Below are 27400 nucleotides of genomic sequence, written 5' to 3' on the forward strand. Positions count from 1 at the left end.
AGTTAGGCAAGGTTATAAAAAGAAGGGAAATACTGTGGGAAGTTGTGAACGAAGACTCATATGGTACCACTGTTAAAAAGAAGCTGGTTCTGATTGAGTTGGAAACCCAAAGGAGCAGGAGGAAACTTCTTAGTCAAAAATACAAGGGAAAAAAAAAAAGAAATCAATCAATTGTAATCTAATATAAATCTGTCAGGGTTTCGGGTGGAGGATAGGTTTCATTTCAGCTTTTCTTGACAATGCAGCTGTCCCAGTTCTACCAGTCTAACAGGCCGATTCAGTAAAAGTCGTGGGAGAGCGGGCGAGCGCCTGCTCTCCTGTGCACGCGATTCAGTATTTAAATGAGGTCCCGCGGTAAAAAGAGGTGCTAGGGACACTAGCGCGTCCCTAGCGCCACTTTTTTGACAGGAGCGGCGGCTGTCAGCGAGTTTGACAGCCGACGCTCAATTTTGCTGGCGTCTGTTCTCAAACCCGCTGACAGCCACGGGTTCGGAAACTGGGCCGATTTAACATTTTTTTTTTTTTTTTTAATTATTTTTTACTTTGGGACCTCCAACTTAATATCGCCATGCTTTTCTGTGCATCCTCCAACTTAATATCGCCATGATATTAAGTTGGAGGATGCACAGAAAAGCAGTTTTTACTGCTTTTCTGTGCACTTTCCCAGTGCCGGCAGAAATTAACGCCTACCTTTGGGTAGGCGCTAATTTCTGAAAGTAAAATGTGCAGCTTGGCTGCACATTTTACTTAGTGAATCGCGCGGGAATAACTAATAGGGCCATCAACATGCATTTGCATGTTGCGGGCGCTATTAGTTTCAGGGGGGTTGGACGCGCGTTTGATGCGCTATTACCCCTTACTGAATAAGGGGTAAAGCTAGCGCGCACTGTACTGTATCGGCCTGTAGGAGCTTAGGGAAGAATACTGTTCACACCTTTCATACAGGAAGCATCTCTCTTCAAATAATTTGGTTCATCAGGAGCCTCAGTCTTGATATACACCTTTTTTTTTTATGAGAAATGGTTGCAAAAAATGTTTCAGCTTCAGAGAGCCATCATGACTTTTTTTTTTTAGCAATAAACAGGCTGAATTAGTTATAATGCATGGAGTGATGTCATCCAGTGACACTGAATAGACTTGTCTTTCCTAGCTTAGGAGAGCTTTGAGTTCTACTGAGCATGCATGGAAGTTGCCTTGTGAACCTCCTCAGTCTGCTTTGTCTAACCATAGCATGGATGTGTACTTGTCTCTCTGTTTCATTTTTATCTTTAATCTTCCATTTTTGTCTTTTTTGTTGCTTTGCTGCCTCTGCAACCACAACAGTAATTTTCAGTGCTACTTAAAAAAAAACAAAACATTTTTTGCAACCTGGAAACAGTCTTGCCTTGCTTCCTGATGTCGGGTTAAAAGAAGGGCACCCTGAGAAGATTGAAAAGCTGCATATGCTGTAAGATCATGTACGTCATGAATGAGCATGAGCTTTGCTATGTTTGCCTCAGCCCAGAACACGACAAGACAAACTGCTGTGCTAGTGGGAGGATGTCCCTGCATTCACAGCAATCCAGGGCTCATCAGATAGCAGAGCTGCCTAAGTCTTTTCAGAGTAGAAGTCACTCCTCTACCTGTAGTGCAACATCATTTGTCTCCTCATATAAAGGAATGAGCCAGGGAACTTTGAAAACTTCTCCATCAGTGTACTGGGCCAAGGCCTCGTGGTCTAGTAGCAGGAGCCAATCTATATCAAAGAAGAGGCACCATCACTTGGCTGATCCCTCAACATTAAAAAAAAAAAAAAGTAGGGTGCCCTGGGATGCATTATCACTGGTACTGTTGGTGCACCGAGCATCGATACATGACGCACATTCTGCCCACATGTACAGCATCAATCTTTCCGACACATGGAGCACCAAAACAGTCAAAATTTGATGTATCACATTTCTTGCATGATGCATCTTGCACGTCTGCACACACATCAGTGCAACCAAAGCTTTCCTCGAAGCATGGTGCATCATCAATGCATGTAGCGCATCAGCTTCCACTGTCAATGCAGATTGACTTGCCCTCTTTGACACATGACCCTTTGACAAAGCCTGCTGGGCTTACTGGCACTGGGGCTGCTCCTATATCCGCTTTCATTGACAGAATCCTGCACAGCACTACCTTCTACCAAGATATGTTCTTAAAGTTCTTCAGTCTATTCCAAGAAATCCTCTTCTCACTCACCCAAGCATCCAGGATATGGATTGCAAGCGCCAGCAGCGTCCACACCAATACATCACCCAGTGCCACTGGCCACAGAACATGGACCAACTGCACTGGCCCATTTCCATGCTGCTTACCCCAAGCCTAGTGGAGAAGGAGATATTAGCCTATGGTGACTTCATTGAATGGACCCTCTGGTTTTAAGCGATGCCTCTGGTGCACGAGGACTATGTCTATCATGGATCCCTATGATAGATGTGTCTTTTGCTGGGGAATTCATATGACATCCAGGGTTGCAATAAGAGCACCCATATAACCCGGAAGGGACACAAGATCTGACTGGATAAGATGGCATGCCTCTTCGAGCCATCGGCATCGAGGGACCACAGTGCTGCACTGATGGATACCGGGCCATCAACATCGGCGGGGCCGTCTATACTGACAATGCTGTCGGTTGACAGGGGTGCCGGAGAACAGCCATCATCAAGCTCCTCCACACCAAGGACTTCTGGTTCCTTGTCATCTGCCTTGGCACTGGAGATGGGCCATGTCTAGCACTGAGGGAAACTGAAGATGCATAGACATCAGTCCCCATTGATGCACAGTGTCGGGCACAAGGATGCATCAGCTCATGCTATGATGCATCTGAAGTGACCCTGGCACAAGGAAAGCCAGTCCTCCTCCAATGCCAGGGATGCGCCACAGACTCCATCGGTTTGATTCCAGCCACCGATCCTCCTTTCTATTCCGAAGAGGATCTGGTCACATTGTCTCCGTCCCAGTTGGTTCTGGCATCGGCAATGTTCAAGGAGGAGCTTGAGAGGCGTGTGCACCTGGCATTTGAGAGGGCGATGCAGAGCATCAGTGTCACAGCACCAACACTCTTGGAGCCGCAGCTTGAATCTCTACACACGCTCATCGACGTATTACTGAGCTAGCCAGTGTCTGTTCCCAGGATAGTATTGATGCCTGTCAGGGCATCGCTGCCTCCCACTGCCGATCCGGTGGTCATGGCCAGTTCCTCAGAGGAGAAAGCTCTTTCCAAGCCAGCGAGACACCGAGACCTGCGCCCCCCCATCCAGTTCCGTTGGTGCCTGCACCGCTGGGTGAAGATCGAGCGCCCAGGGCCCCATACATGGTCTATGACAGTGGGGATGAGGGTACCTATAACCCCTGGGGGCATTACTCAACATAAGTATCCGATGATGCCTCCGATGGTCTCCCCTCAGTAGAGCGAAGAAAGTCCCCACCTGAGGACATTTCCTTCACAAGTTTTGCTAGAATGATGGCTGAGGCCATCCCCTTTCAGTTATTAACTGAAGAGGATACCATGCACAAAATGCTCAATATCCTCCAGTTTGTGGAACCTCTTAAGGAAATCATGGCAGTTCCAGTACACAAGATCTTTAAGGAGCTGCTGTTGAGGATGTGGAAACACACCCTCTCAGTGCCTTCTGTGAACAAGAAGGCGGATGCAGTCTTATCTTGTCCAGAAGGTTTCTGGGTTCGACAAAAGGCAGATACCCCAAAAATTGGTGGTGGTCAAGTCCACTCTCGAGAGCCAAATGTTCTAGGATCCATTCCACAGCGCCACCGGGGGAGGATCACAGAGCAGTGGATGCTCTTGGGAGGAAGGTTTTCCATGCTCATTGCCTGCATAGCTTCCTACCAGCTCTACTGTCAAGTCAAGTGTAAAACATTGATAAGGCAGGCGAAGAGAGAATTTGAAATGAAGTTGGCCATAGAGGCAAAAATTCAAAATAAAAACCTTTTAAAATATATCCGAAGCAAGAAACCTATGAGGGAGTCTGTTGGACCATTAGATGACCGAGGGGTTAAAGGGGCTCTTAGGGAAGATAAGGCTATTGCAGAAAGACTAAATTAATTCTTTGCTTCCGTGTTTACTAATGAGGATGTTGGGGAGATACCAGTTCCAGAGATGGTTTTCAGGGGTGATGAGTCAGACAAACTGAATGAAATCACTGTGAACCTGGAAGATGTAGTAGGCCAGATTGACAAACTAAAGAGTAGCAAATCACCTGGACCAGATGGTATGCATCCTAGGGTACTGAAGGAACTAAAAAATGAAATTTCTGATCTATTAGTTACAATTTGTAACCTATCATTAAAAGAAGACTGGAAGGTGGCCAATGTAACCCCAATATTTAAAAAAGGCTCCAGGGGCGATCCGGGAAACTATAGACCAGTGAGCCTGACTTCAGTGCCGGGAAAAATAGTGGAAACTATTCTCAAGATCAAAATCGTAGATCATATAGAAAGACTTGGTTTAATGGAACACAGTCAACATGGATTTACCCAAGGAAAGTCTTGCCTAACAAATCTGCTTCATTTTTTGAAGGAGTTAATAAACCTGTGGATAAAGGTGAACCGGTAGATGCAGTGTATTTGGATTTTCAGAAGGGGTTTGACAAAGTCCCTCATGAGAGGCTTCTAAGAAAACTAAAAAGTCATGGGATAGGAGGTGATGTCCTTTCGTGGATTACAAACTGGTTAAAAGACAGGAACCAGAGAGGATTAAATGGTCAATTTTCTCAGTGGAAAAGGGTAAACAATGGAGTGCCTCAGGGATCTGTACTTGGACCGTTGCTTTTCAATATATATATAAATGATCTGGAAAGTAATACGACAAGTGAGGTTATCAAATTTGCGGATGAGACAAAATTATTCAGAGAGTTAAATCCCAAGTGGATTGTGATACATTACAGGAGGACCTTGCAAGACTGGAAGATTGGGCATCCAAATGGCAGATGAAATTTAATGTGGACAAGTGCAAGGTGTTGCATATAGGGAAAAATAACCCTTGCTGTAGTTACATGATGTTAAGTTCCATATTAGGAGCTACCACCCAGGAAAAAGATCTAGGCATCATAATGGATAATACTTTGAAATTGTCAGCTCAGTGTGCTGCAGCAGTCAAAAAAGCAAACAAAATGTTAGGTATTATTAGGAAGGGAATGGTTAATAAAACGGAAAATGTCATAATGCCTCTGTATAGCTCCATGGTGAGACCGCACCTTGAATACTGTACAATTCTGGTCGCCGCATCTCAAAAAAGATATAATTGCAATGGAGAAGGTACAGAGAAGGGCAACCAAAATGATAAAGGGGATGGAACAGCTCCCCTATGAGGAAAGGCTATCCGGAGCATGTAAATTTCCCATTTCAGTGTCACACTCAGCAATACCTCTGCACAGTATGAGTAAATTTATATGCATAAGTTTACCTGCATTTCGGGTGAGCAATTCATAAAACCTCAATACTTCCTGTACCATACCAGCAAATATTCAAAAACTCACTCCCATATGATAACTTAAATTCTTAGCTTTCTGCTGTTTAGAGCTTAAAATACACTTTTATCACAGAGGTAGTTTATATGTTAATAATTTACACAGTTTGCCAAGCTTGACAGCATGACAGTATTGTAATTATCTTTCTGATTACTAGGTTCTTTGCAGGCTGTAGTCCCTTTTTTCATGTTTTAATGTAAAAATTGTCCAAAGGTGCTTACGTGGCTTCCATAAAAGTTCATTACAGCTTACAAAGTATCCACTTTTCACCAGGACTTTTCCAGCTACTACAGCTCTGCACTGTAGAGTCATTACTCCAAGTATGTGGGGACCTTGTGCACTCTGCAGCACTTTAATTTCGGATGACTTTGGTAAATCTGAGTCTGATCGGGTGTATATGAGGCTCAGGATTCAGATGATAAGAGATGGTTGGAAGAAAAGAATTAATTTCCAATAAAAGCACAGTTCATCCTGCTTTTTGCCTTTGCACCAACTTTTCACCAACCATAATGTTACTTGTAAGCAGTGCCTGAAAAGCAGAAAGAAACTTTTTGTTGTTGTTGATGAAATCCATTCATTGGCTTCCCTAGTAAATCTGTGTGACCCAGCTAAAATGTGATCAGCTGTGGTGTTGAGAGCTGCATAGAAGGGCTACTTCAGCCTTCCATATTCCAGGGGGGGTAGAGGGATTGTATTGTAGACCAGGGCTGGATAAAGGTCCTTAGGAATTGAATGTGGAAATGTATCCTAGTAAGAGCTAAGAAAAAAAATTAGTAGTTACAGAAGGGAGCCTGGAAAAGGATGGGGCGAGACATTGCCCCCCTTCCCCCCAAAAAAATACGGAAAGATAAAATTAAGCTTCAAAAGAGAAGTAAAAATAACTAACTGAACCAGAGAGGAATTGCAAAATATTAAAGTGAAGATAAAAAAAAAAGGGGGGGACAACATTTTGAGAGGGTTAAATCCCACCAACAGGGTTATGGACAGTGTGATCCCTATTTGTTCTTGGCACAGACCCTTATAGCAGCCCAGCGAGTTCAGACTGTCCCGTTATTGCAGGGAAGAGCAAACAGAAGGTCTCTGCAGAAGGGTTATGTGGCTCTAATCTCTTTTCATGTTGAAACTGCTGACACTTCTTCAAGAAGCAGTTTTAATGTTTTACTTTAATGATGGGAAATGAACTGCAGAACTTTGATCTTAATTTAATAAAGTACCCTATGGCTTTTCCATAGGGATAACCAAGGCGGTATACAACTGTAAAAATACAGCAAAACAATGCCAAAATAAATTTAGAAAACAAAATACAGCAAACAGAAAGAAAGATAACCATCCACCCCAAAATAACTCAGACCACCATGGAGCAATCTCAAATATTCAGTATGAATACTTTTATCAATAGACTAAGCCGCAGATAGAAATATAAATAAACAAATGACTATTTGGCAGCATGATAGCCACCCAAGTCACTGAATATTAAAAGGAAGAAAACCACATTTTAATTTTTTTCTGGAAGGCCAAACATCTGGTCTACAACCTGATCTCACTTGGGAGGCTATTCCACCAGGTAGGAGCCCTTGCTCAAAAAGCATGTGCTATATTTTAAGCACGCTGAATTATCTTTATATAGTGAGTATCAACTGTGCTGCTTAGTAAATACCAATTTAGTGACTTGGCCAATAACTTGACCCATTATCCTTTATCACTCATGATGTTCAGGTTAGTATTTTAAACTGTAATCTACCTGCCAGTCGAAGCCAGTACAGTGCCTGCAACAGGACTGTAACTCTTTCCCTCTTTACAGTGGAGGTATAGAACAAGCTCTGTAGGTAAACAGCTCCTCTGATACTAGCTTCCCAATCCTGGTAACAACTGCGCTGCCTGTGCAAATCTTTGCACCTTTTTCAGGAGAACTGTTTTCATTTTTAAAAAGCCTCGAGACAGTATGCATGATTTTGGTTTGGATCTTGATAATTTGCAGGGAAACACATCATTATATATATTGGACCCCAGGATTGACACTTTCTGCACTGGAGGCAGAACTGGGCTTGCAGGTATTCATGGCAGCTGCTTGATGGAAAGTTTCCTGTTTTTCAGGAAGAGTGTGGGGGAGGAGAGTTTATTTTTCAAAGAAATAAAATGAAAACTTTTATTTTTTGTAATATTCATAGGCATGCATTTATAATAATCTGACCTTTGTTGCTTCTAAGGTGAGGCATGCCATTTTTTGTTTTTCTTTTCATTTGTGTTTCTGACTTTAAACAAACACTTCCTTTAAAACATTACAGGATCCAGCACAGTCCTCTGGATTTCATCCTTTGGGATCTGTGGTTGCAATTGGAACCCTCACTGGAAGGTAAGGTGATCTATGGTATAATTTAGCATTCAATGTTTTATTTTCCTATTTGGTGAGCAATCCTGACAGCCCCTGTAGTCCTAAAATACAATGTCAGACTTTTCACATCAGAATCACAACTTACTTCTCTCTGATTTTTGAGACACGTATACTGGTAAAGCAGCATTACGTCCTATTTTTATTTATGCGGCCATCCTTTCAGCTCTCAGTTGCACACACAGACAGGTTACTGGTGGGTTTTTGATTCATCTAAATTGTTTATTTCAGTCAGTTAAAAAAAAATGACTGGTAGAAATACTTGTTTTTGTTAATTGGAAATTTTCAGACTGGGTAATCAAATGAGTGCTGTTGGGAGACTTCCTGAAGTAGACCAGCCCTCTCCTTCAGTATCTCAGAGCAGTGGTTCTCAACCTTTTTTCTGTCAGGACACACCTGACAGAGGTTCTCACATGCATGACACACTGACCCATGATCGTCACGGGGCTAGATGTAAAAGTACAGTTTGCATCCACGGGAACCCCCCTGACCCACAATAATGGATGTAAAGCAGAATTACGACATTCCCCATACAACTCACCCTACAAAAAAGATGTTCTGGTGTCATCTCAGTTCCAGGCTCAATAGCCCTACTTATGAAAAGACAGCAGTTTACCACCAATGCATGTCCTCTTGAGAAAATACAACAAATAAGACTGATACAAACGCTTATATGCTAGTAAAATACCTCATCTCGGTAACAGACACAGAACTGACCTAACATACTCCCAGGATCTGTAGTAATGCACATAAACTAATCCGCACACAGTTACACCTGTATTATGGAATACACTCAAACAGGAGCAACCCTATCTATGAAAAGGCAACACTACAAATATTGAATCAGGCCCTAAAAACCAATACACCTCCTATTAGGAAAACAGAACTAGCAAGCAGCTATAGATCCCCACACAGAAATAATTGTAAAACTATACTAATAAGCAGAATAAATGTTTCAAAACAGCTATGAACAGAATAACATCCAACAATTAAAAACTCATAAAAACTATTAAAAATTCTCCAAACACCAATAAAATATTTTTAAAAAGCAGACACATCATATAATATTAAATAATTAAAATGGCAGTCAATCTTGAAAAATAAACTTAAAAAGCCACCTTTACTTACCCCCTCCAGCAGCTCTCCTACTCCTCTTCCATGCAGGCCGTAGCACACACCAGAAGCAGCAGTAGTGGCTAAGCTCTATACTCATGGTCCTCTTCCTTAGGGCCCATGTCTCTCACACACACCATACCAGTCATGCCCCCATGACCAGTTTCTGTCTCTCACACACCAGTCATTTCCCAAACCGTCTTTGACACACACCAGTCACCTTCCTGAACAGTTTCTTTCATGCCATACACACACACAGGCTTTCCACTCCCGTGTTCTACTTACATATACGGGCTTTTCACTCTCATAATCACTTTCTCTGTCTCACACACACACACCTACACACACACACCAGTCTCTCACTCCCATGCTTGTTCTCTCTACATGTACAGGCTTCTCATTCCCATAATCACTTTCTTTCTCTCTCACACACACTCACAAACATACACCAGTCACCTGATCTCTCTCATGCATACACACACACAGGTTTCCCACTCCCATGTTCTCTTTCAGATATACAGGCTTCTCACTCCCATGCTGTGTCTCACACACACCCAGGTTTCTCACTCCCATGCTCACTCTCTTCACATGCACAGGCTTCTCATTCCCATAATCACTCTCTCCGTTACACACACACACACACACACACCAGTCTCTCTCATTTCCATACTCACTCTCCAGTGCACAGGTTTCTCATTCCCTGAATCACATTCTTTCTCTCACATTCACACACAATCACACACAATTCACACACAATCACACTCTTTCTCTCACACACACAGTCACCTTACCAACCAGTCTCTCTCTCATGCACGCACACACACACAGGCTTCCCACTCCCATCCTCTCTCTCACATAATCAGGCTTCTTACTCCCATGCTTTCTCACATACCCAGATTTCTCACTTCCATGCTTTTTCTCTCTCACACACTCACATACACATCAGTCATCTCTCTGAGCAGTCACTTTCACTGTCTCTCACATATACACACACATCAGCTCTCTGACCAGTTTCTCTCAATCACACACACATTCTCTCACTTACACACAGGCTGGCTGGCTGCTTCTCTATCTTTCTCTCCCCCCACCCCGAGCACAAATGTTACTGCAGCAGCCTCCTCCTCCAGCCCCTGCAGGCCAAGAAAGAAGAATCCCATTGGCCACGGGAGACTCATGCTGCTGTCTTCTTTCCCGATTACCGTCTATTTTGATTGCTCAGGGGCCGATGCTGCTGCTGCCGCCGCCGCTGCTACTTTTCCACGCGGCATGGCCTTTCTCCTTCCCGCGCACCGCGTATCATTTCCTGTTCCGGGTCACGGGGGGGAGGGCGCGGGAAGAAGAAAAGGCCAGCCGCGGGTGCCAGAGCTTTTTCTAGCACCGCTGCCGTTCCCACTGGGCTTGAACATGCCGATAGCCAGGCGGCAACGGCAGCAGAGAAGGAAAAGCAGCGGGAGAGACCGGGAGCACACGACACACCTGCCGGTGCTTGGCGACACACTGGTGTGTCGCAACACACCGGTTGAGAAGCACTGTCTCAAAGTATGTCAGAATTTTCTGTGTGATAAAACTCTTTGAGATGACTTGTCACAAGAAATACAGGGTGAAAATTCTAGTTTTCTTAGCATCAGGTCAGATGAATCCAGAACCAGTGGGTTATGCACCTCTACCAGCAGATGGAGACTGAGCAATGCTGACATCACAGTATATATATTCCTGCAGTGACATCAGCTAGCCAGTATTCTCTGTCTCCAGCAGATTGTGGATGTGCATCTCCTACTGGGGATTGCTTCAAGTTTTAGAAGGAGAAATAAAAGGAAATTTAATTAACCCCATTCTCCTGCGGTGATACCAAATGGTCCCTCCCCCAGTTGAGAATTCCTGAAGTGATTTCTGTGGTCCCTCAGATGAGTGCCTTGGTCCGATAGCTGGTTTTCTCAGCAGGCGTGGACTTAGCTGTTAAAACAGCTGAAAGGCAGCAGGTTCAGGAAGCCAAACGCAGCGGGGCCAGTATATGCCCTCTCCCCTCACAGCCGGAGACAGTCTCTATACTCAGCTGGGAAGGTCTGAGCTCAGGTAAGGCTAAAAAAAAAAAAAAAAAGACAGAGAAAGAATAGAAGGGTTGTTTGTAAGACCTCCCCCTTCCTCTGGTCTCTGTGCTCGGCGCGCTGTTCTTGACATTCGTTCCCGCCCCCGAGGGAGGTTAGGGGACGTGGGCAGCCTGGCAGGTTGAGCAGCCTGTGTGAGTTAGGCCCTGCTGTTAGGCTTTTCTCTGTGCACCATTTTTCTCTGTGGGCTGCGTGGTAGGCCGTGGCGGCGTTTTCAAGTGTCTTTTTCTGAGTGTTAGGCTGCCCTCTTCAAGACCCACCTGTGCGTGCAAGCGTGTCTAGCTGTGCATCCAGGTTGTGCACCCAGTTTTGAGACACTTAGTTGGATGCCTGCTTGGGCATCCTGGTGACAGTGGCTTCCGTATTAGGCGTCCGTTTGCCTGTGCGCATAATTTAGGCGCATTGTTGTGTGCTTAAGTTCGGGATGCCTAGCCTTGGGATGCCTAAATTTTGGGCACATATTTTACAGCATGAATTCAGCTGGATGCACACCTTCAGTTGCCTGTTAAGCATACTGACAGACTGATGGTGCTTGTGGCTAAGAAACCTAAGCACCTTTCCCTCTGTGCTGCCTGGCATATTCAGGCATCTCAGCCTGGGTTGCCCTCTAACTTGTGCCAGCGCTGCTTAGAGGCTCAGGGAGAATTATCTTCCTCTGATTTTACTAAGCCTGGTTCTTCCCAGCCTGATGACAGCCTGAGTAAAGACATGTCAGGAGGGGCACCTGACCTTGGAACTCCCTTAACTGGATCATCAGCAGGGGAAGGTAGCTCAGTGGGCACAGGATATGTGCCTTCTCATTTTGGCATGGATCCTTCTGCCTTGGAGAAGGTGCTGTAGGACCTCCGTATAGGGGCACAAGAACAGCATCTTCTTTCTTTGAGCCGCTACCAACTTCTTGCAGACACTCATCGATGCATTACCGGCACTGTTATCAGTGTTGGTACCCACCATGGCATCGATATCTGAAGGGGCATCTGAGTCCTGTGCTGACTGTTCCGAAGGTCATCCTAGATTCTTTGGAGGAGGAAGCTTCCCTGAGCGGGGGGAGGCTCTCAAAGTCCAGGCCCCATTAGCCAATTTCCCCAATTTCTGGCTGAGGACTGAGCCTCCAAGAATCCCTTCCCTGCCAGCCACAGTGGTGAGGAATCCCGTGTATTCCTGGTCTTGAGGAGGCTCTGGTGGTTTGGATGATGAGACATTGGAAAGTCTCACCTCCAACCCCTCTCCTCCCCCTGGCAGAAGGAAGTCCCCCACCAGAGGACCTCTCCTTTGCAAGATTTATTAGATTGATGGCAGAGGCCATCCCATTTAATTTACAGACCGAGGAAGACAGGCACAAAATGCTCGACATCCTCCAATATGTGGAGCCTCCTAAAGAAATTTTGGCAATCCCAGTACACAAGATTCTTTAGGAGTTGCTGTTTAGGATGTGGAAGAATTCCCTCTCAGTAGCTCTCATCAACAGGAAGGTGGATGCGGTGTACCTCGTCCAGAAGGCTCCCAGATTTGACAAGTGTCAGCTACCACATCAATCTGTGGTGGTCTCATCAGCCCTTAAGAAGGTCAAGCCCTCTAGGAGCCACTCCTTGGTGCCTCTGGGTAAGGATCCTAGGGTTATGGACACTCTTGGGAGGAAGGTTTTCCATGGAGCTATGCTCATTGTCTGCATAGTGGCCTATCTGCTCTTCATGGCCAATACATGCAAGACATTCTGAAGGCCGTGCAGCTTTCTCAAAAGCAGCAGGACACCTTCCAGTCACTGGTGACTAAGGGTCTGGAATTTGGAAAACACAGGGTCCGGTTGACCTAAGATGTTTTCAAAGTGGTATCCAGTCTCTGCTGTAGGGCTGAAGGCCCACAGACTTGCATGGCTGCGAGCCTCTGATCTCTATCCGGAGATGCAGGAGCGACTTGCTGATGTGCCGTACTCTGGAGAGAAGCTCTCTGAAGATAGGGTTAAAGATGCGGTGGTGCAGATTTGTGATCACTGTGCAATGCTCCAGCAGCTCTCCACTGCCACTCTGGACCCTTCCTCCTTATCCAGGAGGCACCAGAGATCGGAGGATAGTATCTCCTTCCACCTGAAGAGACACTATCCTCCACTCTGTCAGTTCCATCCGCAGCAGGCCCCACATACCCATCCCAGGCAGCAGAGGGTGCCTAATGTCACAGATGGCATCCCATCCACATTCATGGACAGGGTTTTGACTGGACTGAAGAAGAGCTTAGCCAAGATCCCAGTACCCGTGCTGCAGAATCTTCCAGTAGTGGGCAGGCTGCAGTTCTACATGAACCGATGGCCCAATATAACCTCATACCAGTAGGATCTTGGTATAGTTCGCAGAAGGTACAAATTAAATCACCCTCCGAGCCCATCTTCGGGGCTCATAGCATATCTAGAGGTATTATATTCGGAACTCTCCTTCCTCTTAATGGCCAAAACAATTGAGCCCATTCCCAGGGCAAAGAGGGCAGGAATTTTACTCTCAGTACTTCCTGATTACAATGAAAACTGAGAGATTGCATCTCATCCTAGACCTAACGGCCTTGAACAGGTTTCTAAAAATGAAAAGTTCAAGATGATTTCCCTGGGGACCCTGATTCCTTTTCTGCAAAAATGGGACTGGCTATGCTCTTTCGATCTAAAGGATGCCTATACTCACATCAAGATATTCCCCAGGCATCGCAAGTATCTGATTCATGGTGAGAAATGTGCATCTTCAGAATCATATTCTTCCGTTTGGGCTTGTCCCATGTGTCTTCATAAAACGCTTAGCCATGGTGGTGGCACACCCTTGCAATCTGGGGGTTAATGCGTTTCCCTGCCTGGATGGTTGGCTGGTCAAGAGCACATCTTCTGCAGGTGCCAAAGAGTCAGTGCGTGTGACCATCTGGGTATTGAGGGTCACTAGGGCTCATCATCACTACCCCAAGTTTCATCTGAGGCCGTCACCTCAATTTGAGTTTATTGGAGCTGTGCTAAACACGACTCAAGCCAGACCCTTCCTTCCACAGCAATGGGCTGTCACTTTGATGGCTATTATGTCAGAGATCCAAGAGAGTCAGCAGACATCAGCTTGGCACATGTTGAGGTTATTGGGCAACATGGTATTCCCATGGCACGACTGTTCAGGTGAAGAGCCAATGGACCCTCAGGACTCAGTGGTTTCAAGACTGCACCCCAGTCACTCCGTTACTATGGGATTCTCTATCCTGGTTGCAGAACAATTCAAATTTAGTTGGGGTTTTCCCCTTCAAAATTCCTCCAGTGAAAATTGTCCTAACCATGGATGGATCCAGTCTGGGTTGGGGAGTTCATGTAGATGGGCTTTGTACTCAGGACTCTTTGGTCCTTCCAGGAACATCAGTAGCAGATACATTTCCTGGAGCTCTGGGCAATCTGGTATGTGCAATGGGTTCTCAGAGATTGGCTGCCCAATAAAGTTGTATTAGCCCAGATGGACAACCGAGTCATGGACAACCAAGCAGGGAGGTATGGGATCCTATCTCTTGTGTCACAAGGCAGTACAGCTGTGGTCCTGGGCCCTCTCTCAGGGGATGGTGATCAGGGCCACATACCAAACCAGTCTAGAGGACATGGTGGCAGACAGTCTAAATCAGTCCTCTAGACCCCACAAATGGTGCCTGGACCAGGGATAGTTAATTGGGTCTTTCGCCTCAGTGGGATCCCGGAGGTGGACCTGTTCATGGCTCCCTGGAACAGAAATATCCATCTCTTCTGTTCCATGTACAGGGCATACACCCTCCATTGGGGCCAGGGACTTCTATACACACATCCTTCAGTTCCACTGGCAGTGAAGACTTTGAAGCTCAGAGAGGACAAGGGGATTATGATTCTCATAGTATCCCACTGGCTGAGATGGATTTGGTTTCTGCTCCTTCAGGAGTTGTCCATCCCGAAACTGATCAGAATGGGGATGTCTCCATTTTTCATCACTCTGGATCAAGGCAAGCTGTGATATTCCACCCTCCAAGCCCTTTAGCTCTCAGCTTGGATGTTGAGAGGCTTCTCCTTCAACCCCTTGATCTTTCCGAGGATGTTCTTAGCTTCCAGAAAGCCTTCCACCAGAAAATCCTACAGACTGAAGTGGAAGAGGATTGCTATGTGGTGTGAGCAAAGGGTATTAGACCTCTTCTCCTGCTAAAAACAAAAGCTGATTGACTACCTTCTACATCTCTCAGACGCTGATCTTAAGACTAACTCAGTGAGGGTTCAGCTTAGTGTGATTGGCGCATATCATCATTTTGTAGAAGGTATGCCCATCTCTGTACAGCATTTAGTTGTGTGCTTCATGCGGGAGTCTGCTTCACTTACAGCCTCCCTTAAGACCTCACACTGTGTCAGGAGACCTCAGTATGGTTTTGGCTCAACTGATGAATATTGAATATGGTGCTGTTTGAAATTATGTATTAAATTGCTGTTTTTTTGTGATGTTAAAAGTGATATAACTATGTTTGTGTGGTTTGATATGGAACAATAAATTATATGAAAATTTATTAATTTAAGGTGATACTGAACATCAATTTAAGGTGATATTGAACATTTATGTTAATAACCTTAGGATCCCCTAAGTGTGTTGGGTTGCATATTGACTTATTAAGGGGATCGATGAGTTCTCCTTGAGTGATTGTGCATTGATTAAATAGCACAGGAACTATTCCAATTCTGGGGCATTCCAATCATAGAGCTATTTGCGACACTATTAAGATTTAAGGTTGGTTTATTTTTTATACCATCATATCTGTGGCCCATCATAACTGTGTACAATATGTTAAAGCAGAAAATACAATAATTAATCAAATCACAGAGCAATCAGTAAAAACACAAATGAAAACATAAAACATAAATCAAGGCATCTTAAGAATTCTTAATACATAATTAAAAGTTTGTTAGAAACTGAATGAATAAAGATAAAAATATAAACATGCTTCATTGTGTTTCTGCATAAGCACATTTAAACAGCCAGGTCTTAAGTTCAGCTTTAAATTTTTTAATATCTGCTTGTATTAAACAACAAAGTTCCCACATAGTACTCCAGGGTGGACAGCAGAGGCTTCCTCAGTTCTGTGGAACCAAAGACTGCTCTCTGCTTTTACCTCCAATTGCACTTATGACCAAAATGCTTAAGAAATTAAGAAGAAAGAGGGGTCAAATGATTTTGGCTTTGCCAAGTTTGGTTTCCATGTTTACAAGGCCTAGCTGTTCATCCAGTAAGATTATGCAAATTCCCATTAATTACCACACAGAGCAATGGAAATCTTTATCTTTAGCCTTCAGTCATTGATGCTCAACACGAAGATCTTATAACTTCAGATGGAAAAGATTCACTATCTGTTGCTCTATTCTTCAACAAAATGCATTTGTGTCAAGAGTTCACCTCAATGCTATAGCAGCATACCATGAAAATTTCAAGGGTCTTCCTATTTCTCATCAATCTATAATTGACAGATTCATGAAAGGCCTCAGTCATCTTAAACTTTCAGTTAAAGAGGTTTGTTTCAACTAGTGAAACTGTGATTTGAACCTTTCGTGAAGGCAGAACTCAAAGGTCCTTTGTTGAAAAGTTTTTTGTTTTTTTTTATAGCAGTTACATTTGCCCAGAGAGTAAGTGAGCTACAAGGCTTGGTATTGTACTTTTCCTATATGCAAATTTCCCATAACAGACTAGTTATGAAAACTCATCTTAAATTTCTAGTAAATCTTCTTTATCCCAGGACAAGCAGGATGATAGTCCTCATATATGGGTGACGTCACTGGACGGAGCCTTATTGCGGAAAACTTTCTGTCAAAGTTTCTAGAAACTTTTGACTGGCATACTGAGTCCACTGAGCATGTCCAGCATGCCATGATTCCTCGAGCCCTGTCTCCCTTCAGTCTTCTTTTTTCCGTGCTATTAGCCTCCTGGTGAAGGTGCCCTGTGTGATATTTTTCACACACTATTTTCCTCAGCAGAAAAAGTTTAAAGGTTTTTCAAATGTATCCCCTTCATAGGGGTCTCCCTTTCTCCCCCGTTCAGTGAGTAATCACATTTTTCCGGTCAATACTGTTTTTCTCATTTTTCTAGTCAGAAGGCCGTCGATGGCTGTCCGGCCTTCAAAATGGCAACCGGGTTTTTAAAATGCCCGAATTGCCCTCACACCATGTCCATTAGGGACCCGCACGTAGAATGTATTTTGTGCTTGGATGAGGGACACATTTCATGTTTCTCCGGGCATTCACAATGTAGTTGCAGATCGCCTCAGTTGTCAGTTCCAACCTCACGAGTGGTCCCTGGATCCTTTAGTAGCAACCAGGATATTTCAACGTTGGGGTCAACCAGCAGTGGATCTCTTTACATCCGAGCTGAATCACAAAGTGGATAGATACTGCTCCCTGCACAAACAGAAAAACCAGTTAGCCAAGGACGCCTTTGCTCGTCCCTGGAATTCAGTTCTTCTATACGCGTATCCCCTGATACCGCTAATAACCAAAACTCTAGTGAAGCTACAACAGGACAAAGAGTCAGTGATACTCATAGCCCCATATTGGCCTCGACAAGTATGGTTTCCCATACTCCTCGATCAGGGAACCAATTTGCCTGGGCGCAGCTCCCACTCTCATAACTCAGGATCAGGGCAAGTTGCACCATCCCAGCCTTCAAACCCTATCCCTCACAGCCTGGATGTTGAAAGCTTGATCCTGCAACCACTCAATCTTTCAACTAATGTCTCTCAAGTGCTTGTAGCTTCACGAAAGCCTTCCACATGAAAATCCTTCGTTGTAAGTGGAAAAGATTCACCACGTGGTGCAGACAGAAAAGTAATGATACCTTTTCCTGCCCCACATCATCTTTATTAGACTGTCTCTGGCACCTTTCAGACTCTGGTCTCCAGACTTTGTCAGTAAGGGTGCACTTGAGTGCTATTTCAGCTTTCCATAAAGGAGTAGGGGATGCACCGATATTTATTTATTTATTTATTTATTTAAAATTTTTATAGACCGACATTCATCAGGGATATCACATCGGTTCACATTGTAACGCAAACAGACGCCTGGGGAGGCGTTTTACATCGAACAGAGTTATATCAACAATTTATAACAAATTAACAAAAGAACAATTGAGGGGGGGTAAGAGGGGGAATATAAGGAGGGAAAGTAACATTGAATGTTAAATGTTAAGAATAGGCTTTACTAATATATATAAATAAAATAATATTATAACAGTATATACATATCCAATATGAGGCGATGACATATTAAATAAATTTGAGTATAGTTTGAGAGGAGAGGGGGGTAGAGGAACCTGGGGGGGGGGGGAGAGGGAAGGAGGGTAGAATGTGTAGGGATTAAATGAAACGTAGGGGTAGAGAGATGGGGTGGGGGGGAGGGGAAAGAAGCGAGGGTGGAGTGAAGTGGAAGGTGGGGAAAGAGGGAATTGAGGAAGAAGGGAAAATTAGCGAACTGAAAAGTAAGGAGAGAGAGGAGAGGGTGGGAAAAGAGAATGGAGAGAAAGATTGAGAAATTAGGTGTAGGCTTTAGTAAAGATATGTAGGCTTTAGTAAAGATATCAGGCTTTAGATATCAGGCTTTAGTAAAGATATCAGCACAACCCCTTGTTAGTAGATTTCTGAGAGGTTTAATTCAGCTTAAACCCCCGTTACAGCCACCAGTCATAGCATGGGACCTTTAATGTAGTCCTAACAAGGCTCATGCATTCTCCCTTTGAACACATGGATTCCTGCGATGTTAAATTTCTTACATGGAAAGTTTTCTTCCTAGTAGCGGTTTTGTTTTTGTCATATGGTGACAAACTACTACTCACACTAGAAGAGTTAGTGAGTTACAAGCACTTGCAACATATTCACCCTATACCAGGTTCCTACATGACAGAGTGGTTCTCCGTACTCACCCTAAGTTCCTTCCCAAGGTGGTTACGGATTTCCACTTGAATCAGTCTATAAATTTGCCCACGTTTTTCCCCAAGACTTCACTCTCACCAAGGCAAAAGAGTTTTACACACCTTGGACTGTAAACGCGTGCTAGCGTATTATCTAGACCGCACTAGAGTCCATAGGTAATCCACCCAGCTCTTTGTTTCTTTTGACAAAAACAAACCGGGTATGGCAGTGGACAAACAAACTCTCTAACTGGCTAGCAGATTGTATAGACTTCTGCTATGAAAAAGCAGGCCTTTCTCTCCAGGGACGAGTAAAGGCGCATTCAGTTAGAGCAATGGCAACCTCAGCACACTATCGTTCAGTACCGATTACTGACATATGCAAGGCTGCAACATGGAGCTCTCTTCACACATTTGCAGCCCATTACTGCTTGGACAAGGAAGGACGACAAGATTCAGCCTTCGGACAGTCTGTCTTAAAGAACTTGTTTCCAGTATAATCCCAACTCCTTCCACATCCAACCTGCTGTGATTTCAGGCTGCCTCATTTTTCCAACAGTACACAAGTTGTTGTGCCCATTGCACAAATTGTTCGCTGTTGATCCAACACAAAGATGACTCAGCCTGTAGCTTGCTAATCACCCATATGTGAGGACTATCATCCTGCTTGTGCTGAGATAAAACAAAATTGCTTACCTGTAATAGGTGTTATCCCAGGACAACAGGATGTAGTCCTCACGAAACCCACCCGCCACCCCATGGAGTTGGGTCCGAAATGTTTTATTATTTATTTTTTGGCTAAAGCTTATTGCTACAAACGAGACTGAAGGAAGACCCCTGTGGCTTGAGGAATCATGGCATGCTCAGTGGACTCAGTATGCCACTCAAAAGTTTCTAGAAACTTTGACAAAGTTTTCCGTGATAGGGCTCCGTCCAGTGACGTCACCCATATATGTGAGGACTACATCCTGCTGTCCTGGGATAACACCTATTACATGTAAGCAATTTTGCTTTCTCTATTTCATTTAAATATTCCATTCTCTTGCCAACATTTTTCCAAGACCACACATCAATAAGGGCGAGCAGGCTCTTCATACATTGGACTAGAGGAAAGTTTTGTTCTATTTAAAAAAAAAAAAAAAATTCATACAGAAAATATTCACAATTGTGTGTCACTTTCAACCCAGTCAAAGACTGTTCTTCATTTACAAAGGGACCTCTTTCAACTTGGATATCTGATTGCATCTCCTACTGTTATAATCCGTCAGAACAGCATCTTCAAGATAAAGTGAAGTCCCATCAAGTCAGGGCTACAGCAGCTTCATTAGCCCTTCTTTGCTCTGCCTCCATAGAAGATGTATGCAAGGCTGCCACTTGGTCATTCTTCCATAACTTTACTACTCATTACTGCTTAGAAAATGCTTTGCATCAGGACAGCAGTTTTGGACAGGCATTTCTAAAGAGCTTATTTGATTGATTCCTTCAGCTCTTCCCTACAACCTTCAGCACACTAGGGATTACCTGTTTCTCTCTTATCCAAGAACACAGTAATCATTTGTGCACCCTCAGTGTGGGAATCCCCACTTGTGTACTAATATCTGTCCTGCTTGTCCAGAGAGAAAGCAAAATAGCAGGTGGTCTCTGCAGACAGGACAAATCAGCCACATAGTCCCACCCTCTTCCCCTTAGAGTTCAAGGATTGAGTAGACTAGTGTGTTGGTGGCTGCACGGGAAAGTTCATCCATGCTCAGAAAAGACCTTCTTGGTCTTCTGAGCTCTGAGAGTGCTATCCATCTTGGTGTGGCTGAGTTGTCCTGTTGTCTACGAATAGCACTTGTTACAGGGGAGCAGGTTTGATTTATTATTTGTTATTTACAAGTATTCTGTATTTTATTCAATATATTACTAATTGTAATTCGTTTTGAGTATTCCCCAGAAGGATAAGTAAGAAAAATAATAAATGAAATGAAATTAGTACTAAAAATTGGCAAAAACATCACAACATTAGCATTTTTGTCACATAGCGGCAAACTACTACTCACACTAGACTTGATTTCTGATTGGTAATTTTCTGTATTTGGCAGGTGGTTTGTATTGGACACAGAGACAAAAGACTTAGTCACTGTGCATACCGATGGAAATGAACAGCTGTCTGTGATGCGTTATTCCCCAGGTTTGTCCACTGTTCAGTGTGTCCTTGTCATGTTAAATCACATTATGATGCAGCAGACCTGTTGTAAACCAACATTGCAGATACTGTAATTAATGGTGAGGTCCATATTCAAAAGCATTTAGCTGGCTAGCGCAATATTTGGGTACATATCTGGTTAATTTCTAGCCATCTGAGAGAGCTCGCTAGAATTTAGCCGGCTAAGTTTGAGGCATTCTGAGGACACAACTGGGAAGAGTTGAGTTAGTTGGCCAAGATATCTGTCTAACTGTGATATTCAGAGTTAGCTGGATAACTTAGCCAGCTAAGACTGATCAGGCCAAAGACCTGTGCTAAAGATGGCTGGCTATAGTTAGTTGAATAACTTTTGATAGCTGGCTATATTCAGTCGTACAGTTGCATTATTGAATATACCTCCTACGTTAGCCAGATAAGTTTATCTGGCTAACTTTGCTATCTGACCTATCTCTGAATATTACTCCTGGGGGAATTCTATGCAAAATAATTGAAAATTCTGCAACAAAAGATTGAAAATTCGGTTCACACATTTTCTAAATTCTGCAAAATTCTGCACATTTGTCAAAATAACACAATTTTTGCAAATTCTGCTTTTCAGTACAATCCAGTATTTTCATGAGAGGAGGTAAACAGGAACAGAAGCAGAGGTCAAAGGAGGATGCACATCTCCACCTGCTCTAGGCCAGGGGCAGCAATCCCCACGGCACTGGACAGCTGAGCAGACAATGACTGCCGCCACTACCTGAATCAGAAAGCTAGCTCCAAGACCTCACATGCAACAGCAGGAGCCATATTTAACCAAACATCTCCTACTGAGTGGGGCTGGTCTCGCACAGCAGGAGATGGTTTGGTTAAACACCACCTCTGCTTCGGAAGTCAGAGTCCGCTCAGCTGTCCAGTACCAGGCACACGTCAAAGGCTACAGACCTCTGACTCAGAACAAATGGAAATATGAATCCCCCTTGACCTCTGCCCTTGTCCCCATTCACCTCTTTCCCCTCATACCTCTAGCCCCCACTAGAAACACTCTCTTCCCCCTCCCCTCTCTCATTCTCCTCGCTCTCCCCCTCCCTCTTCTCTCCCCTTCTCTCTCTCCCTCCTCCCTCTCTCTCACCCTCCCCCTCTCATATTCTCTCCCCCTCTCTCCTTCCCTCGCTCTTCCTCTCCTCTCTGATTGTAGGGTCCTGGCCTTTGCACAGTGCAGCTTGCTAACCTCGCCTGTGTCGTGCTGCCTCTGCTCCCCATGTGGGAACCTTGCCTGCGATGCCTCCACTCTACGTGTGCGCGCCTGTGCCACGATGGTTCCACTCTCCATGCACGGCGAGCCTCACTCGTGCTGCGAAGCTTCCGATTTTGCTTCCTCTCCTGGCAGAGGATTCGAAAGGGAGAAGGATTCGGCTGTGATGGATTCTGCGAGGCGAGGGAGGAAATCTGCGGGAAGGGAGAATTCTGCGCAAATTCTGCATTCTGCAGTAGTGCAAAATTCCCCCAGGACTAAGAGTATGGCCCTTCGTATTTACCATAGAGGAGTGGTGGCCTATCAGTTACTACATGGCTATTGCTATGTATTTACTGAGGATTGACAGTAACCTGCTTCTAAATGTCAGTGGCCTCTATTCATGGTTAGCAGCTGTAATATCTGGTGACACACTTCTTACTAAAAAGGACGGGCCAGAGCCCTGGATGCAGATTTTGAGATCATATTCTGCACCACATTAACTAATATAACAGTCTTTTCTTTTCATGTTGGTAGCTGTAGAAAGTAAAGTAGATGCAATTGCTTGCTGCAGAATGACAATACATGTGTAGAAATTGATTTACATTTTTGCTTTAATCTGCACTTGATATTGAAAAATAAAATGTAATGAAAATCACTTATATTTCAGTGCTAGTTCAATGAAATAAGTTCCATAGAGCTAGCAAATGATCTGTATTTCAAAAATGTTATAATAGTTTCTTATAGCAGAATTCTGCACTTTGTCTTTTGGCATCATGTGCCAGGAATGGCCTTCCTAAATTGGTGAATCTTGGTCCTTCTCTGGTTGTATTCAAGTCCTATGTAAAATCTCACCTCTTTGAGATTGTTTTTAAATCCAAAAACCCTGACTCTTCCAGAGCTCAGCCTTCTACTTTTAAACATGTTTAGTAAAATAGTTAAGTGATGATTACTAATTTATTTGTTTTCTCTGTGTGTCTGAACTAGATTGCAAGCGCTACTGAGCAGGGATTATTTCTTATTTGATCTGTGCAGCACTGCATATGCTTAGTAGTGCTATAAACTTGTAAAGACATAGTAGTAAAACGTCTGGTGTCAATATACACTCACAGAGACACACCAGAAACTTTAGCTTTTATATTCCCTGTGCTTATAATGGGAATGCTGATTAAGCCTTCAGTGGCCATGAACCAGCAGGATCCCTATGTACACATTTGTTAACAACTGGGCTGTCTTTAGCAAGAGAAGAATGTGGTTATTTTGCGGCTTGCTGTATGTTAATGAGTATTGATACGGTTACCTGACATATTATTAAAATTTATCACAATAAGCAAGTTTTTGTAAGACAGCCCTGAGCAAATCTACTCAGCCTACAAATAATGATAAAAAATGTCTCCTTTGATTCTTATTCCATTTTTTTTTTTACAGATTTGGATTGGCTTGGTAAATACATTTTGAGGTCCATATTCAAAAGCCATTTAGATGGATAACGTAATAGTTATCCATCTAAGTGGCTTACCTGGCTATATTCAGTCCTTACCTGGCTAAATTCTAACTGGGGAACTAGTTACTTGGCTAGAATTTAGCCTGATAAGACAGGGGCGTTCTGGGGAGGAGCGGGGTTAGACGCTTAAATTAACAGGCTAACTCCGATGTTCAGAGTTACCTTCTACAACTAACTCTGGTCAGGCCGTAGTGCTGTCCTAAAGTTAGCCAGTTATGTATAACAGGCTAACTAGCGCAGTCACATAGTGGCTGAATAGGGCCCTCTTTGTGTCCTATTTGTCTAAAAATCTAGGAAGGGATTTAAAAAAATTGAAGTCCTGAAGGGTGTCAAGTGATGTAACTAGTTGCTTGGTTATAAGTCATATGATCTCATGGGCAGAAATTAGTGGTTAGAAGAAACTTTTTTTTTTTTTTAAGAACAGCACATTAAATATCACAAAGTTTTCAGTGCTATACTGCAGGATTGGTTAAATATGAAAGATGTTTTGTGAGTCTTGTGTAATCCTTATTCCCTAAAAGCTATCAATTAGTGCAGAACAGTGAAGGGCAGTACAGGAATTACAGGGTAACTCTTACCTGTCTTACTGTATTACAGATGGGTATTGAGCTCTGCCTGCATGAAACTGGCCATAAAATAAAATAAAATCAGTCACATACAAATATAAATAACAGATACCTACATATGTGGCTTATGGGTATCTAAGTTACTCTATACTAATGTGCTGTAATTGGCCAAATTTATTTTGTTCACTAGATGGAAATTTCCTAGCAATTGGTTCCCATGACAACTATATATATATCTATGGCGTTGGTGAGAATGGAAGGAAATACAGTAGAATTGGCAAATGCTCAGTAAGTGCATTTCTTATCAACTAACATACAATTGTGGACCTGATGCGAGTCAGCAATTGTTATATTTTCAATATTCATAAAATATATTTCTTTTTGCAGGGGCATTCCAGTTTCATTACTCACTTGGACTGGTCTGTTAACTCACAATACCTTGTGTCTAATTCAGGAGACTATGAAATCCTTTATTGTAAGTAAATGAATGCTTTCTGTTTTGTGACTTCTGATATGGTATATTTTAACGCATTTAATACTGTTTAAAAATTGTGTTTAAACAAGTATGCAGACTATTTTAGCTGGTTACGTTGCACAAGTTCTTTAAGGGAAACAGCCGGCATTGTTTCCCTTTTGAAAATGAGCAGTGAAAAGCATGAGTACTATTATTATATTATGCTGACCCTGTGGCCACTTAAAAGGGTACTGTCGAGCATTGCCCAGGCCTGATTCAACCTACCTGTGCACATGCTTCTATGCTGCTAACTGGGTTCCTGCTTGCTTCTGGGCAAGTACCCCACCTGCAAGCTATTCTCTGGTATATTCTATGGACACACCCACACAACCCAGGGGGTCACACTGTTCCTAGAAATGCACTTACAGACCAAATACAGAAAATACTGGGATCCTGAATCAGTCCAGGACAGACAGAGCTAACAAACTAAAGAGTTTATTAACAAAATGCAGGAACTGTGAACAGAAAAAGGATTTAACTTGCAAACAGGTAAAATAACAAAGATTTAAACAGTAAATGCTAACTAGACACACTTCACTGTAGTTAGTGCCTGGGGGAGGTCACAAAAAGCTATCCACATGTACTGGAACAGGGCCTTAGCATAGAGATCTCAAATTGTAGGCTGACTGTCCTTGGAGCTGGTATGGAGAGCCTAAGGCACCAATTTCCTCACCAGTAGCCATACAGAAAGTTGTAACATTATACCCCCTTGTAGAAACTAGGGAAGTATTCATTCCAAGCCTCACTGGATTATTCAGACAAGTTAATCTAGTAAGTCCTACCTGTAGGAAACTGCAGAACAAAGCAAGAGTTAGGCTGCTGTCTGCTTGTCAATTCCAGGATTGGAAGGGAAAGGCCTTATTGGGTAAACAAAAAAGTGTCAGTATAAAATAAATCTCAGTAGTCACAACTGTTAAGCATCAGTTTAGGTCGCACCTGCTATTGCAGGAAGTCTCATGTATGCATTCTGTTTTCTTCCCCCAGCCTAAACAGGCCCACAGGAATGCCTCATTTTTTAATGTGACTAAAAGCATGTGTGTGGATTGTTTCCAGGTAGCCAGTTGGCTGCTATGCACAAAGGTGGGGAATGCATGATAGGGTAACCATGCATCCTTTTAGCCTCATTTGAGGAGAACAGTTTTCAGTCAAGTCATTTTACCCAGGCAAAATACCTATTTGGTCATGTAAATGACTTTGAAAATTAGCTTCTTTAAATATATTTGAATTACTTTTCTCATTTATGATTATTTGTGTATGGGGGGGAGCTTCTTCTGTTTAGTTATAGCTCCATACATTTTTATTATCTTGGATAATTAGCAAGAAGTAGAGAATTGTACCTGTGCCATCATCAGCCCCATTAAAAAGGTTGCATTACTAATGGAGTCTGCCATTACATTACCAGCACTGACAGAAGATTTTTGATAGATCAGCCGCAGGTTATTGCCAGTTCTATCAGCCAGTTATGAAAAAGGGAGGGAAACAGTGAAAGATGTGTATAAGATCTTCACAAATTATAATGCAAAGCATTTTTGTGTCCCATATGGGGTTTATGACCCAGAATTGTATACCTGTGTATATATTTGGAGGAGAGGGAAAGAGATGATAGTTGTTTAGTTTGTGGATGCTTCCCATCACCTGGGAAATCCAGTTGCTTGATTTGATTTTGTTCACTTTTTAGGGATCCCCAGTGCCTGCAAGCAAGTTGTGAGTGTTGAAACAACTAGAGACATAGAATGGTCAACCTATACCTGCACTTTAGGATTTCATGTCTTTGGTAAGGCTTTTGTATCCACATATCAGCAATGCTATCATATATGCTGGGTGATGAGCCCTCTTGAAAATTCAAACAGTGCTGCTTGACGTGCTTTTCTTATGGACTTGGCCGTATAAGCAGTCCTATGCTTTTTCCGTTATGACTGTGTTCTTTGCTTAAAGTGATTCTTACACCCTTTGTTGTTTTTTTTTTTTTTCTGCCTTCCATGTCTTCCTTACTGATGGGACTATAATGGCACTCAAGAAAAAGTCAAGCCCCTGGTGTTATAAGGGAAAAAGCACAGGGCTGCTTCTACAGCCAAGTCCATTAGCAAAGCAGGTCAACCAGCACTGTCTGAATTTTCAAGAAGGCTCATCACCCAGTAAAAATGTTGCTAACAGTAATTTTTTAATGGGTTATCATAAGGCTTGGGGATAACTGCACGGATTGGCAGCTGCTACCCTTAAGAGAAACATGAGGATAACCTGTGCGTCTGATATTACCATAAGAAGCTTGCTGAGCAGACTGGGTGGACCATTTGGTCTTTTTCTACTGTCATTACCTTGTTACTATGTAATGTTGACACTCCAAATGAGTTGCATTTTTTAAAAATTATATCCCAATAAGAAGGCGCTTACAGC

At 43.3% G+C, this 27400-nt stretch overlaps 1 protein-coding gene and 1 long non-coding RNA gene across 2 annotated transcripts in view; one reads left to right on the forward strand and one right to left on the reverse strand.

Moving 5' to 3' along the window:
* The window catches only part of EML1 (EMAP like 1), a 265065-nt gene that overhangs the window by 234197 nt on the left and 3468 nt on the right, over positions 1–27400 (forward strand). The window contains 5 exon segments of the mRNA XM_029597926.1: positions 7796–7863; positions 21103–21191; positions 24683–24780; positions 24880–24967; positions 26685–26780. Coding sequence (XP_029453786.1) covers positions 7796–7863; positions 21103–21191; positions 24683–24780; positions 24880–24967; positions 26685–26780 — 439 coding nt within the window.
* Positions 21088–27400, reverse strand: part of LOC115089714 — a 40960-nt gene continuing 34647 nt past the window's right edge. The window contains exons 3-5 of the long non-coding RNA XR_003856211.1: positions 25789–25863; positions 24505–24551; positions 21088–21249 (exon numbers count right to left, since the gene is read on the reverse strand). This is a non-coding gene — a long non-coding RNA (uncharacterized LOC115089714). The remainder of the gene's footprint in view (positions 21250–24504; positions 24552–25788; positions 25864–27400) is intronic.

The sequence above is a fragment of the Rhinatrema bivittatum genome, chromosome 4 (genome assembly GCF_901001135.1).
Source record: "Rhinatrema bivittatum chromosome 4, aRhiBiv1.1, whole genome shotgun sequence".
NCBI classification, from domain to species: domain Eukaryota; kingdom Metazoa; phylum Chordata; class Amphibia; order Gymnophiona; family Rhinatrematidae; genus Rhinatrema; species Rhinatrema bivittatum.